Below are 14473 nucleotides of genomic sequence, written 5' to 3' on the forward strand. Positions count from 1 at the left end.
AAAAAAAAAGCTTTCTATAGGAGCTGCATCCTGAGTTGATCCTTGAAGGAAGATAGGGACTCTAAGAAGCAGAGTAAAGAGGGAGTATATTCCAGGCAAGCAGGGCAACCCATGTAAAAAACATGGAGGTTGAAGATGGAATGTCGAATTCAAAGAAGTATATTAGTTAGACTGGAGCATAAGAAGTGCCTAAAGGGGAATAATGTGAAATAGCACACAAGAGGAGATGTTCCTAGACCTCAGGAAACTGGGAGGAGAGGAAGAAATAAAAGTCTTACAAAAGTCCTGAAAATGCTTGATAATTTCCATAAACTATTAACCCAATGATCATTATTTAGTACTTTTCAGTGTATTTTCTTTATAGTTGTCCTATGAATTGTGTGCCAAAAGTATTATCCCCACTATTCAGATGAGGATCAGTCAAGAGAGTGTGACTAACCCAATGAAACTCGTAGGTATGTGTCCCAGCTAGGTCTCAAACCCAGGGCATCTGATGATATGACACTATAATACATTTTAATGGCACAAGAATTTGGCGACTTTTGAGGCCCTATGAAGTCCAAATTATACTTGCCCACTGTTAATTTCTACTCTCCATTCTCCAATCTATAAATAGTTAGGAAGGCTCTGAAGACCCCAAACCAGCCCTAGGTTGAAGCAAGGCCTTCAAAGTAATCAGAATATAAAAGGGCAGGATTAGTTGGAAGGAACTTTCAACTTTGTAGAAATGTGTAGACTTCATTCATCTCCCAGGTGTCTTCCTGCAGTTTTTCCATCCTTACCCACTCTCCCACTTTGGAACAGAATAGGACTAGGTTGCCCTGCAGAAGATGGAATAAAGTTCTGGTTTTGTTTGTTCCACAAGTGTCTCAGCACGGCCACCCGAGATATCCTGAAGTGAGAGTGCAAAGATCTGTGGATAATGCCTTCCACCTCTCAATGTTGTTATCCAAAAGTAAAATGATACAGTATAAAATATAGACGTATAGGCGAGAACATGCCCCTGAGAACGAAGCGTGACTCAGTGAGGAGAGAAAGAGCCAGCATTGTGCATCAGGAAAGCCGTCTTGGCTCTTTCCACTGATTCATTCAAAGTGGACACTTATGAAATGTCCTCATCTCATGGGGTGTTGTAAGGACAAAGAGTTGCTAAAATGTGATTCCCATATTTTAGAGAAGGCAGATAGATGCAAGAGCGTTTGCTCTGTCCTAATACACTAATGGAGACATAGAGAAGGGAAATAATGTGGGGGTAGCAGAAGATCCTAAATCTAACAGTCGTTACATCTCATCCCAGCTGCGATTCGAATTTGACTTTGAGAATCACTTCAAATGAAAAGAAAATTGTATTAAGTCCGTACTAGTTCTAGGCACCGTGCTAAAGGGTAGGAATACAAATACAAAAGCAAAACAATCCCTAACCTAAAATTGGAGGACTCCGAAAGTCATTTATCTACTAAAAGGCTCTTTGACCAGTAAACACGCTTCCAACTCAGAAATAGGGGGTTAGAAAGGTTAGGGAAAGGCAAGTCTGGCTTTTTGCCTCGGGGAATGTGCCAGGGGACCTCAAAGTCCGACTTTCTAGACGATCCGCCTCCTCCCTTGCTTGCTGACTCCTAGACAGCGACAAAGGCAGGGGACTTGGGGAAGGCGACATGTTCTCCCGTTCGGCTGCCTTGCCTAGTTAGCCCCCGCTAGCTCGCACGACACCGTGTTGAGCCGCACGGGTCCTTATGGGTGGTTTAATCCACCCACCATCTGTTCCAGAGGCTCTAAGAAGGGGAAACCTCTCGTCTAAAGCCGGCTAACAGGTAAAGCGGGACACTGCTCCTTTTTCCTGGACCAAGTCCCAGCCTCGCATCTCTTTGGACCAGCTACCTGCGGGGCGTGCACTCTCGCATTCGCCCCCCCCGCAAGTTCAGGAAGCGCAGTGACTCGTCGTCCCTTTGCCGTTCCTTCCTAAAAAACCATCGGGCCGGCCCTCTCGGCTTCTAGCTCAGGCTTCTGCCGGGAGATTTTAAGTATAGGACGCTCTGGGAGACGGCGATCGATTGAGCAGGTCTGACGGCTTTGCTAGGCGGCTCCTTAGCCTTCGTAGCTGCCGGAGGAGAGCACTGCGCAGGCGCAACGAGGACTGGCAGAGACTTCGGGGCTACAGATGGAGCCGTCCGGGGGGGAGCAAGAGCCGGGGGCCGTCAGGTACCGAGGACGGGAGGGGCCCAGAAAAGGAGACGCCCCTCCCCCCTTCCTCCCTCTGCTAGGTCAGGCAGGCTGGGGAAGGGAAGAATGATGAAAGGAAAGGTCCCCAGGGAGAGAGTCCTGTAGCCCCGCACCAAAGGAATCTGGAGGAGACCACCGAGGGACACTCGTGGGGACATGGACGGGGGGGGGGGGGGGGGGGGGGGGCGGGGGGGCCGGGGGGGGGGGGGGTCACGCGTGGGCTGAGGAGGTTTGGGGGACCCTGCCCAAACCTGGGGGACTGCGCGAGGCGGGGGATAGGCAGGGTACAGACCCTTTCTGCCCCGCCCCAGGCTCCTGGACCTGCCGTGGGAGGACGTCCTACTCCCGCACATCCTCAGCCGCGTCCCCCTGCGGCAGCTGCTCCACCTGCAGCGCGTCAGCAAAGCTTTCCAGGCGCTCGTGCAACTGCACCTGGCGCGCCTGCGCAGCTTCGACTCGGCACAGGTGACTCCGCCCCTCCCTGCGGCCTCGGGGCGGGACCTCGGGGCGGGGCCTGGAGGGGCGGGAAGGGCGGGCGGAGGCGGGAACTTGCTCCAGCTTGGGCGAGGGTCTTAGATCCTTGAAGGAGCCCATCCCCGAGTCAGAACCTGGGTTGGGGTGTTGGGAATAAGGGGCGAGGAGGCGGGCGGGCTAGCGATGGGGGCCGGGTGCCCAGCCCGGGGCCCCGGTGTGAGCCCCGTGGGCACCTCCCCCAGGTGGGCCCCCTGGTTCCCCGGGCAGCCCTGGGCCGGCTGCTGGGTGACTCGGAGGGGCTCCAAGAGCTGTGCCTGGAGTCGTGCCGTGACTGGCTGTCCGATGAGGACCTGGAGCCGGTGCTGAGCCGGAACCCTGGGCTGCGGCGCGTGGGGCTGGCGGGCTGCGGGCGGCTCAGCCGCAGGGCCCTGGTGACGCTGTCCCTGAGCTGCTCGCAGCTGCGTTGCCTCTCACTTGCCCACTGCGACTGGGTGGATGGCCTGGCACTGCGGGGCCTCGCGGACCGTTGCCCGTGCCTAGAGGCCCTGGACCTCACGGCATGCCGGCAGCTCCGGGACACGGCTGTGGCCTACCTGGCCCAGCGCCGCGGGGCCCAGCTCCGATCCCTCTCCCTGGCGGTCAACGCGAACGTGGGGGACGCCACTGTGCAGGAGCTAGCCCGGTGCTGCCCGCAGCTCGAACACCTGGACCTCACCGGCTGTCTCCGAGTGCGCAGTGACGCCATCAGGTGCTGGGCCCAGGGACTGGGGCTACAAGGTGGGCACCACAGGGAGCTTGATAAAGGACCAGGCTAACCACTAGACCGTCCAAAGTAGTGCAAGCCACCTCCCTTCAGGGAGTGTTGCAACAGGTGGAAGGGACCACCCTAGAGGGTACTCTCCTGGCAAGGAGATGGTGCTTTTTGAGGTGAGGCTTGTCTATGGTCACATTAAGTTATGAAGGGGCTAGACCTAGTGCAAAGTCCTCACCTTCTAGTTCCAGAACACCTCCACTAATTTTGAGGGCTCTTAAAAGAAGAGTCTCTGCCTCTCACTGGGCCTGTTAGACAGGGGGACTGGGCTTGATGACCCCCAAACCCCTCCTGTCTGTCAGGAGAGGCCACACATCCTGGCCCTCACAGACCCCCTTTACCTGCCCCCCCCTCCCTCAGGACCCTGGCAGAGTACTGCCCTCGGCTGCGCTCACTTCGAGTACGTCACTGTCACGATGTGGCTGAGTCCAGCCTGAGTGCCCTGAGGAAACGTGGTGTGGACATTGACGTGGAACCACCCCTGCAGCGGGCCCTGGTCCTGTTGCAGGATGTTGTGGGCTTTGCTCCTTTTGTCAACCTGCAAATCTGACCAATCAGTGACAGGTGGAGGATTGGGGATTTGGTGAACACAGCTGGACTGTGGATCTGGAAACAACCTGTGCTGGAGGGCTCCACCTTTGTCTCCTTATCCCTCACTGGGACCAGAGCCTGGATAGTGTCACCAGTTTAGGAAGGAGGGGAAAAAGGGAGAAAGAAAGAGTGCTTAACTGAGCCTGGGGAGAGGGGTAGGTAGCTCTCTCTGGGGAAAGATAGAAATAAAAAACTTTACTTGAATCTGGCCCAACTCTGCTGCTGTGGGGGAGAGGATATGGAGAACAGGACAATCCCAGTGTGTGTTCCCAGACCTGGGTGGGTTGGGAAGGGTGAGGGAAATCAGATAAGGGTCTTGCCAGTTGATACGTAATGATGAGAAATAAGAGGTTCATGCTACCATATTCCATGCCCATCCCCTTGAAGACAAATAAACAGTTCTCATGCTTCGCTCCTGCCACTTTACTTAAATGAAGGAGTTTTAGGAGAGACTTTGAAACTAAGCTTGGCTTGGGAAGAACAAGCTTCATAAACCCCTAGCCAAGACCTTGGTGACAGAACTAAACCAGCTGTCTTATTTTGACTTGTTGGACCATTATCCCCAACTCCTTTAGACTCCCCTGGCCCACAGTCCTCAACTTCCCCACAGTGGGGATATTCAGTGGAACTTGTACTTCCGGGCTGGTTTGAGGCTGATGTAAGTGGACTTCATCCCTTCCGGTTCTGGCTTCCGAATGTCCTTGTAACGTTCACCCTTGGTACTCACCACCTGATTGTCAATGTATCGGATCAGCTTCTTAGGAGCCTGTTAAGAGTACAGGGAGTGAGCATGAGGCCTTGGCCAGAAAAGGGAGTCCTTGTTCCCTCATACCCAACCTACTCACCTCCTTTGGGGCCACAGGCCGATGAGTTTTCTGATCTTCTTCGCTGTCCACCATCATATACCTGTCATGATGGAGCCCAGCTTAGTATGCCTCTTCAGACCCCCTAGGGGGAACGTCAGAGGCACTTGGGGTAAAACCAGGAGCCCCAATGCAGGCCTTCTGGGTGGGAAGATTCTAACTGGCTGTTTAGCTACGCCCTGTAGGACTACTTTATTCTATATAACCATCTCCCTTTCCCCGCAAACTCACTTTTGTAGAATGAAGGATTTCACTTCTTCCTTCTTGGGAACTCCCTGTAACCTTGACGTGTCCTGGAAGGAAAAGCAAAATGAGATAGCAGATGTGGGCCCGTGTCTCCATTTATTTGGGGTTGCCTTTGGCATTCCCCACACTCAGCCCTGGTTGGATCTATATCCATCTCTCCTCATCCACCCCAGTTCCTTGTATCCCTTCCATCTTTGGCCAGAATAAGGAAGGCAGGCTGAAGAACCATTTTTGATTGGTCTGTGGCAAATACCTTTGAGTTGCTGCCAAAGGCTTGGGGCTCTGCTTTCTCCTCTACCATGATGTGAACAGCCTCTTCCAGGTCCCCCCGAGCCATGGCCAGTGCTCGCTCTGCCCTCCCCACTGTGCAGGATGGGAACATTTCCAGTAGCAGTTGTATCCCAGCCTGTAGCTCATCGGTTTCACACACCTCCTGTAAGGTAGGCTCAGCTGATAAGTCCCAGAAGCTGGTCACATAATCTCTCCCCAACATCACATAGACATATAAGCACATGACACTCCAAAAGATATAAGACTGGGGGGCACTTGTTCTATCCACCTACATCCATTACTTAATACCAACATTAAATAGATTGTTAACTGTGTACCCATAAGAGCAATAACTCACAATATATGGTAAGTATTACAAGTACAGAAGAGGAATTTGAAGTTAAGAAAGGTGAACTCCCTTGCCCAAGGTCTTACAATCAGTAAATATCACAGATGGAATTTGAATCCAGGTCTTTCTTGGGTCCACATCCCTTTTTAGGCTGCACTTGACTGCCCACTAAAAAGCCACCTTCTCTTTCCACCATTCAGGGTATAATCTCACTGCTTTCTACCCACTCCCATCCATCTCATACCTCAGCCTTTGTGCCTTTTCCCAGGACTGGGGGAGAGGTATGTGCCTGAGACTTTCTTATTTCTTGGGTGCCTTCCTCCAGGCTCTGGAGATGTTCTGGAGAAGTAGGAACATTATCCTCCTGGCTCTTGGGACACATATTTTCTTAAAGGTACAGAGTACATGGTTTTCAATCAGACACAGGGATGCAGGGCCAAGTCCCAGATAAGTGCTCTAAAACCCATTCCCTTTCCCAATCCAGAACTCACCCTTGTTCCTTGCATCACTCAGGCGGCCTGAGAGGTCGAACATCATTTCACAAACTGTCCCACTGAGAAGGAAGCAGGACCAGGGATGAGAGAGCCATTCCGTCCTCCCCTCAGAGCCCCACCCCAGTAAACCTGAAATTATCATCTGATTGTCTTTTCTTTGCCTTCCCAGCCAAGTTCTTCCAATTTTACCCTCTCCCATCCCAAGATAGGTGAGCATGATAGCCCCAGCATGCCCAGGGAAGATCTGGAATTGGAAAGGAAAGGGCTGGATCAAGGAGGTTACAAGAAAGCCCAGCACACCTAGGGATCTTGGCAAAGCCAGGCACGTAGGCATCCATCATCTCTGCAAAAGCTTCCATGTCAAAGCTCTCATCTGATGCCCCTGGAGAACCCAAGTCCTCCAGGACCCCAGTTATGTAGGAGAAGACAACTTCATCCAAACCACTGTAAAGAATGGAGAAAGAGAGGTGGAAGGTCAGACAAGAACAACTCCACACTTGCTCCCAACTCCTGAGACTTGTTCTCTCAACAAAATTTAAGGAGCATTTAGATAAGGCTGAATCTCATTTCCCCAGAGATTGTCGATGAAGAGAGCTATATGGCTATGTAATCCTTATCCTTGACTCCAAGTTATAAGTCCTCATTCTGTCACTTTGGGCAGATAAATTCACACTGAAGCTCAATCTATGTATCTTTCCAATGAACAAAGGCAAGCATTCTGGTAGAAAATCCACAATAACTATGCTTCCCCTCAGAGAAGGACTCCTTAGGAGGACCTGGGGAGGTACCCAGAGGGCATGTTAAGCTATCCAGCCCTTTCTCCATTCCCCAAATGCCTTCTCAGAGAGGCAGAGCTCATAAAAGAAGAGCTAAAGAAGTAGTCAAGGAGCCAGCACATACCTGAGATCAGCATCTGGAACATGAGTTTGGGCAAAGCTGATTAGAGTATCTCGAATGATCCTCTCGAGTTCCATTGCTCTCTCCTTTCCTGAAGGGGCAGAGAATATATGAGACCCTCATTGGTCTTTTCCATCCTTGCTTCTGCTCACTAACCTCACTTGTGTTGGGGAACACTGCCAGTCTTTTCCTAAGCCTTTATCATTAAACTGTCAGCCAGATGAGTGCCAAATTTTGCTCTCAGACTTAGCCCCCCAGTCCCTGCTTCCCTATAGACTGAATCCCTGGGTCCATATAAGATCCCTAAAGTTCTCCCACCTTTCTCCTTTTCTTCAGAGATGAATAGTGGGGGAAGCCCAGTCTGTGGGTAAAAGAGGTCTTAGGGACAGTGGGCCCCTCCTCCAGACCAGCCCTCAGGAGGGACCCTTCTGGCTAGAATCCCAGAGGTCCCAGGGTCAAATGCTTCAGAGCTGGTGGAATCCCAGCCCTTTAAAACCCATCTGGCTGAGAGCCTGATCACAAGTGTCCCCATTGTCTGGTCCCCCAGCGGGGGAGAGCTCAGAGTCATAGACCTACCCACAACAGAATCCCAGAGCCACCCACCTGTTCATTCAGACAAAGGGGCTTTTCTAGAAGGCAGAGGATAGGATAGGTTGGAAAAGTTATTTCACAATTTCTCTTCTTCACCATCATAATACCCCTTTACCCATCCCACCAGTCTGGGCCTTTGACTTTTGAATTTCTTCTCTCTCTACTCCAGAGGGATTCCTCAGCTGCGGCCTGAGACTAGGTCTACGATCCTTTATTGAGACCTCGTCTCTAGAGAGAGGCTAAGAGAAGATCATCACGGCATCCATGGTCAACCAATCTATGTCAACTGACCAACAGTCAAACGCTAGGGTCACTCAGTTACCACCCTGTTCTCTGGGAGATAATTAACAGTTTTATCAATGGCAAAGTCTTCATGAAAGCACCCCCTATTACACTTGAGTGATCAGCTACAGTTTTCTGAGACAGAAAAAAGAAATCACAGTTCTAGATCCCACAGTCTTGTTGGTGAGACACAATCAATTTGCACGTTAATCACAGAGCAATGAAAACGTGAGGCAATGAGGTATGGTGGAAAGTGCTGGCTATGGAGTCAAATCCTGCCTGAGAATTATTCCTTCTGAGACCTTGGAAAAATCATTTCTCTGGGCCTGTTTCCTTAACTATAAAATGAGAAGACTGAGCTGGATGACCACTAGGGACCTGTGTGGTCATGAGGTCATATCTAAGAATCAGTAATCTTGTCAGGATAGGTCAAATGACAATAGCTTTTCTTTAAGAGTTGCTCTCAAAAAAAAAAAAAAAAACCAAAAAACTGCATTTTGGCCAGAACATTATTACGGGGGACTTAGTCCAGCCCCCCATTTCACAGTTCAGGGAACTGACTCACTGTAGGAAAGGCTGGCTGGGGCTATGTTGCCACCATGAGATGCTCCTGGGGAAACCAAGGAGCCGAGCTCAGGCCCTGAACAATGAGGCTTCCCCCTGCAAGCTTCCGAGGTACCTAACCTGAGCCCTCAAAGATCCTTCCCTTAGCCTCTTCCTCTGGAAGCTTCTAGCAATGATTGACACGTGCTCCCAAAGCTGGATTACTCCCAAATTCTGCCTGTTATTTCCTTAGGGACCTCTGCTAGGGAGAAAAGCCCTGACCTGTACTATGAAACGATAAATAAGCATAAGTTATGCTCTTTCTGAAAAAGAAAATGGTTTTTCTCTTCCCGGGCTCTGAGGACCTGAAAAATACCATGGTATCAATGGAAAGAGCACCAGACCAGAGTAAGGAAACCTGGGTTCTAGAAATGCTTCTGTCCTAACTTACTGTGATCTTTGAAAGTTGTTTCTTTTAAAAAAAAAAGTAATAACAAAAGGAACTTTATTCCTCCTGGACCTCGATTTCCTCATCTGTAAAATGAAGAGATTGGAATAAAAAGCAGCTCTATTCCCCTCTCTTTTTATTCATTTTTCTGACTGTTTCCTTCAACATTAAAATGGGTTTAGGTTGGAAAGACAGGACCTTATTTGCTGAAGATAGGAGTCAAGATAGAGACACAGAGAACGAGAGAGGAAAGGAAAGGGAAAAAGAGAAAAATGAAGAAAGACCCAGTGGTTTTCAACTTGTTGGCTAAGAATCTCTGGAAGTTGTGGAAATTTATTGTAAGGAGTCTGTGAATATATAAATAAGCATACAGAATATATAATGTACATGTTTTTCAAGTCTACAGCATAGGAATAATAAAGTATAACATTATTCTGAAGTCTTATTGAATTTGTAGTATTTTTAAATTGTCTTCATAGACTTTTCCAAGGAGATGAAACTATTTGTAGATGTGTATGTAGGTCCTACAACATTAAAAACGGCTACTTGTACCCTCAAAAGGTTGGAAAGCACTCCACACAGATATGAACAGTGTGGTAGAGTGAATGAATGAAGTAGGGAGAAATTTAGCCTCAAATGTTGATTTACATATTTATTAGCTGTAAGCTTAGGAATAAATCCCATCAATCTTTGTAAGATTCACTTTCACCTTCTGTTAAAAAAAAAAAAAAAAGGGATTAATTATACTGTAATACTTACTTCACAGAGTTGGGAGGATCAAATGTACATAAATTACTAGGGTTCTTCTCATAGTCCTGTGAAATTATCAGCTCTTAGGTTTTCCCCAAATGTCCCAGCAGAGGGCCTAAAAAAGTACTCCTGGGAAAAAAAAAAGAAAAAAAAAGTTTGCTTAATGTGAATTTTCTTTAAAAATCTACCCCACAGACTCCCTCAGATTTTCTTCCTTTTCTTTTTTTCCCAACCAGCCTCTCCTAGAAAGCCTTTCCTGATCATGGCAGCCCACACTACCGTCCCCCTCACCACCTGGGAGCTGATGAGGATCTCCTTGGCCAGAAATTCGCCCGGGGCTAAGCCCCAGCTCCCCTCCCCCACAGCCAAGCAGCAGATGGACAAGAATGGAAAGGGGCCAAGGAGATAAATAAGGAGAGATGGGGATGGGGATGGGGATGGGGAGGCAGCCTCTTGGGGATGGAGACAAGGATAAGGATCTCGATTAGGGTGGAGATGAGGGGGAAAAGGAAAAAGAGGGGGATAATGATTTGTATAGACTATCATCCCATAAGGGCTAGAATTCATATCGAACTTTAAAGTTTGCAAATTACTTTATATAAGTTATCTCATTAGATCCTCACAACCACTTTATGAGGCAGGGGCTGTTATCACTTCTATTTTACAGGTAAGGAAACTGAGGATAATAGATTTTAGCGATGGAGGATGGAGATGGAGAGGAAGATGGAGGGGACCAGGACAACAATAATGAGAATAGCAATTTAAGATTCGCAAATTGCCTTATACGAGCGTTCTCATTTGATCCTCCCAATGACCTTATGGGGCAGACGCTAGTATCACCTCTATTTTACAGATAAGGAAACGGAGGCTAATGGATTAAGTGATAGAGAGGAGGATGGAGGTGACTGGAATAATAAGAAAGATAATAGCCATTTAAGGTGCGAAGATTGCTTTGTGCAAGTCATTCCCTTTGATCCTCCCTCACAACCACCTTATAAGGCAGACGCTAGTATCACCTCTATTTTACAGGTAAGGAAACTGAGGCGAACAGATTAAGTGGCGGAGGATGGAGGTGCCTGGAATAATAATGATGATAAGAACAATTTAAGGTTTACACACTGTTTTACACGACTTATCTCATTAGACCCTCACCTCGTGAGGTTGTACCTCTTATCACCCCATTTTACAGGTGAAGAAACTGAGGCTAAGCGAGGCGAAGGGCCCGAGAATGGAGGGGAGGGCGCGGGAAACGGGCGCCTGGAGAGGTGGGGGTGGGCACAGTTTGGGTGGGGGAGGGGCGCGGGGGCGGCGGAGGAAAGAGGCGGGCGACGCGGGGCTGCAGGCCCCAAGGCCGCGCTCGCGCAGCGCGGAACGGGGGTCTCGGGCTCGCCGCCCATAGAATTTCGGGTCTCCCCGACCCCGGGCCCGGGCCTGGACTCCCGCCTCCGCTCTCGACGCGGTCTCCGGGTGGCTGGGCCGGGTTTGGCCCCGCGGAAGAGCGGGGACGAGGCGGATTGGGGAGGGAAGGGGGAGGTCACCTGCTTTCCCGGCGCTGGCGCAGGCAGCCGCTCGTCCCGCGCAGCAGCGCAGTTCCCGCGCGCACCACCGAGAGAAGCGCGTCGCGGCCTAGAGCGGCCCCGTGTCGGCCATCTTTGATAAGGGAAGGGGGGGGGGCGAATGCGGGGGGGGGGGGGGCTTCCCTGAGTCTGACGTCATGGACTCAGAGTTGGTCACCTGGTGCAATCCCTCCAATTCAACACGGGGAAACTGAGGTTCGGCCGGAGCAACAGTGGTCCCCAGAGCCGCTGGGGTCTGGGGCCAGGGCTGGCGGGAAGACACCCCCTTATTTATCAGCGTCTGGGGCAGAACTTAGCTCTAGCTGGCCCCGGAGATCCTCCGCGGGAGCGAGAGAGTAGCGCAGGGAAGCCCCGGGATGCGCCCAACTGCTTGTGTCCTGGCGCCCAATCCAACGTTATTGAATGTTTACAGTATCACTTTGTATCCTTGTTTGCCCGCTTGCAAAGACTAGGGAGGAGTAAGGGGTGCCAGCCCCACCCGGTTCTGGCTCTGTGATGCTTCAGTTTGCCTCGGTTTCCTCGTCTGTGAAATGAGCTGAAGAAGGAAAAGGCGAACTAATGCAGTCTCTGCTACACAAAGCCCAAACAGCGTGGTACGTACCTGAAACAACTAAACAAGAACAGCAACAGCAACAGAAAACTCTGCCGAACCAACTTTTTAAAAATTCTTTCTAAAAATTTTTAACTGCCTTTTTTTTTGCCTCAAGATTGATGCAAAACATTGATGCAACGCATCATAAAAAGAAAATTTGCATTTAACGAGAAGGTGCTTTACATTGTACTTTTTAGATTTTTTGTTTTGTTTTGTTTTGTTTTGGAAAAGTTATTACATTTGGAACTATTCTGAAGTTGTTAATTAAAAAATGTTGCAAGTTTCACATGATCATCCTCCCCCAAAAAACTAAACCCAGAACTTTTTAGATTTTGGTTCTGTTCTCTGCCAACAAGGGGCCCAGAATTATATTCTCATTCTCTCCTTCTGTCCTTCCAGGCTTGCTTTCTTTGGGTTATTCTCTTCAAAGCCAAATATAGGAAGGGGCAGAAGAAATGCTGGTTTCCTCTTCCCTTCCTCCCTACTGAAAAAGCATCAATCCTTTCCCTACCTCTAAGGGCTGGGCTCTGAGATGCCTGGTTTCTAAATCCTTGGGGCACTAAGGGCTGGGCTCAAATTGTAGGCTTCCCAACATTGGCATTTTTGCCAAGGCTGGGGCTGTACCAGAGTACAAACCTGCCTGAGCGGCTCCTAAAGCTCTGAGGAGGCTAACCCCCCAGGAAAGGAACAAGGACTGGAGAAAAAACATGTTTGCCAGAGAAGGTTTGGAGTCTGAGACACTGGTGGGTGTCAAGGTCAGGAAGCTACAATGACTCAGGGAGGGGATGTTTGGAGTTTCCAGCTCCAGTCACTATGGCCCCTCATTCTAGTCCCCTGACTTTATTTCCTCTTTAAGAATCTAGGCTGGACAGCCAAAAAGTGACCTGGAGATCACTAGAATGTGAGCTTGAAAACAAGAATTGTCTTTTGTCTTCTTTCTTTTTAAACCCAGTGCTGAGCACAGTGCTTGGCATATAGTAGCCCCTCAATAAATATTTATTGACTTACAGATGAGAGAGCACTGGAGTGCCCTGGAAGAGGGAAAAGTCACTTTAGTCAGTCAAGTATGTTCTTGCAAGAGGAGGCAGGTAGGAAAACCAGAGCACCAATTTCCTAACGTTGAGTAAACTGAGTCCACAAAGAATCATGCATGGGAAGAAGAGCCACCATCAGGAATGGTATTCCTCAAACTAAGTCCCTCTTTCCCTCCTATTTGTTCCATTTAGTGCCTCTCCCCTTTCCTCCACCTAGCCTTACTGTCAGTGTGCCTGAATTATAGGCTATATGTGAGATGGAAGCTCCAGCACGGTTTAAAACAAGGAAGAGCAACAGAAGGGTTAACAAGGGGCTGCCAGTTTTGAACCTCAGCCAATATAGGGGCCCCGAAGAGGGGATAGGGAGTAGGCCCCTAACCTTCATCTGCCACCACCGATCTTCCCCATCCCCTCCCCCTGAGCCTGGCCTCCAAAGGTCTGCCCCAACTCCTCCAGTCACACCCCCACAGTACCTTAAGTGGCCTCTTCATTGCACAATCCCTAATGACATTTCCGAGAACTTTCCCATTTCCTCTCCAGATGGCCCCATGGGTTCCCACCCCCACCAACCCTCTTTATCTTCCCCTCCTCTCTTCTTTCTACCCCCACCCCATGTGGCAGAGCTAGAAGAATAGGGGTTAAGAATAAACATTTTTTAACTCCACAGCTTCTAGATTGCTAGGAAAGTTAGGGAGAATGATGAGTGCCCCCAATCTTGAATCTGAATGCAGAGATAAATTCTTCTGCCCTCTGATTCATCCCCTACTCTTAAGTTTCTGGTCGGTTGGGATGGGAGATGGGACAAGGTATTGCCCTATTCTTTTCAGATGGGAAGCTGGGAAATAGATTTCACAGATATATAAAAAGGAACCCTTTTTGGCCCCACCTCCACCCAAATGTTGGGGGTTTCAAGGAAGCAACTTTCTTGGACGTCCATTCAAACTTTTTTTATTTGGCTAACAAAAACACCACTTCCTTAGACTCCAGCTTCTTAAAACTGTGGTTCAAAATCTTATAACTCAATGTGAGGATAACAAAATTATGCTTTATCATCAATAAATGATTTCTATTCCTATTTCATATACCTATATACCTGGGGTCATGTAAAAATTTCTTGGATGAAAAGTTAGGACTAGAAAAAGTTAAAGAAGCCCTGGCTTAAACCACTACATGCAATCTCAGTTTTTCCCTCCAAAAACCCCAGCAATATTAGCATCCAGATCCCCCCTGCCAGCACTCAAGCATATCAGTCATGTAGCTGGCTATCTTTCCACTCTCCAGCTGGGCACCTAAGTTGATTCTGAGTGACCCCCAGCCTCCTATCCTTATTTCCCCTCTACCCCAAAGATCCACCTGTGCCTTCCATTCTCGTTAAGAATATTCTCTTCACCTACCCATGCAATTTGTAATTACTTTCCCATTCTTTTTGTTTTAATTTGAT

General features: G+C 49.1%; 2 protein-coding genes across 5 annotated transcripts; one reads left to right on the plus strand and one right to left on the minus strand.

Moving 5' to 3' along the window:
* Positions 1–1999: 1999 nt before the first annotated feature.
* On the plus strand, positions 2000–4300 carry FBXL15 (F-box and leucine rich repeat protein 15). 2 transcript variants are annotated; one of them, XM_031955757.1, is made up of 4 exons: positions 2000–2199; positions 2532–2685; positions 2937–3471; positions 3866–4300. In XM_031955757.1, exons 1-4 carry the CDS (start codon positions 2159–2161, stop codon positions 3940–3942), a joined length of 807 nt encoding a protein of 268 aa, XP_031811617.1. In that variant the 5' UTR covers positions 2000–2158; the 3' UTR covers positions 3943–4300. The 2 variants fall into 2 exon arrangements, with proteins under 2 accessions (XP_031811617.1, XP_031811616.1); XM_031955756.1 differs by having other exon boundaries at positions 2937–3442.
* Positions 4301–4501: 201 nt separating this feature from the next.
* Positions 4502–11495, minus strand: CUEDC2 (CUE domain containing 2). 3 transcript variants are annotated; one of them, XM_031955760.1, is made up of 10 exons: positions 11368–11495; positions 9839–9958; positions 7219–7306; positions 6619–6762; positions 6316–6377; positions 6069–6163; positions 5459–5638; positions 5191–5252; positions 4942–5002; positions 4502–4862 (listed from the first exon to the last, which is right to left on the minus strand). In XM_031955760.1, exons 3-10 carry the CDS (start codon positions 7290–7292, stop codon positions 4716–4718), a joined length of 825 nt encoding a protein of 274 aa, XP_031811620.1. In that variant the 5' UTR covers positions 7293–7306; positions 9839–9958; positions 11368–11495; the 3' UTR covers positions 4502–4715. The 3 variants fall into 3 exon arrangements, with proteins under 3 accessions (XP_031811620.1, XP_031811618.1, XP_031811619.1); XM_031955758.1 differs by having other exon boundaries at positions 6069–6211; positions 11368–11494; XM_031955759.1 differs by lacking the exon at positions 11368–11495 and adding an exon at positions 10982–11067 and having other exon boundaries at positions 6069–6211.
* Positions 11496–14473: the final 2978 nt, after the last annotated feature.

Source organism: Sarcophilus harrisii, chromosome 2 (assembly GCF_902635505.1).
Source record: "Sarcophilus harrisii chromosome 2, mSarHar1.11, whole genome shotgun sequence".
Taxonomy (NCBI): Eukaryota; Metazoa; Chordata; class Mammalia; order Dasyuromorphia; family Dasyuridae; genus Sarcophilus; species Sarcophilus harrisii.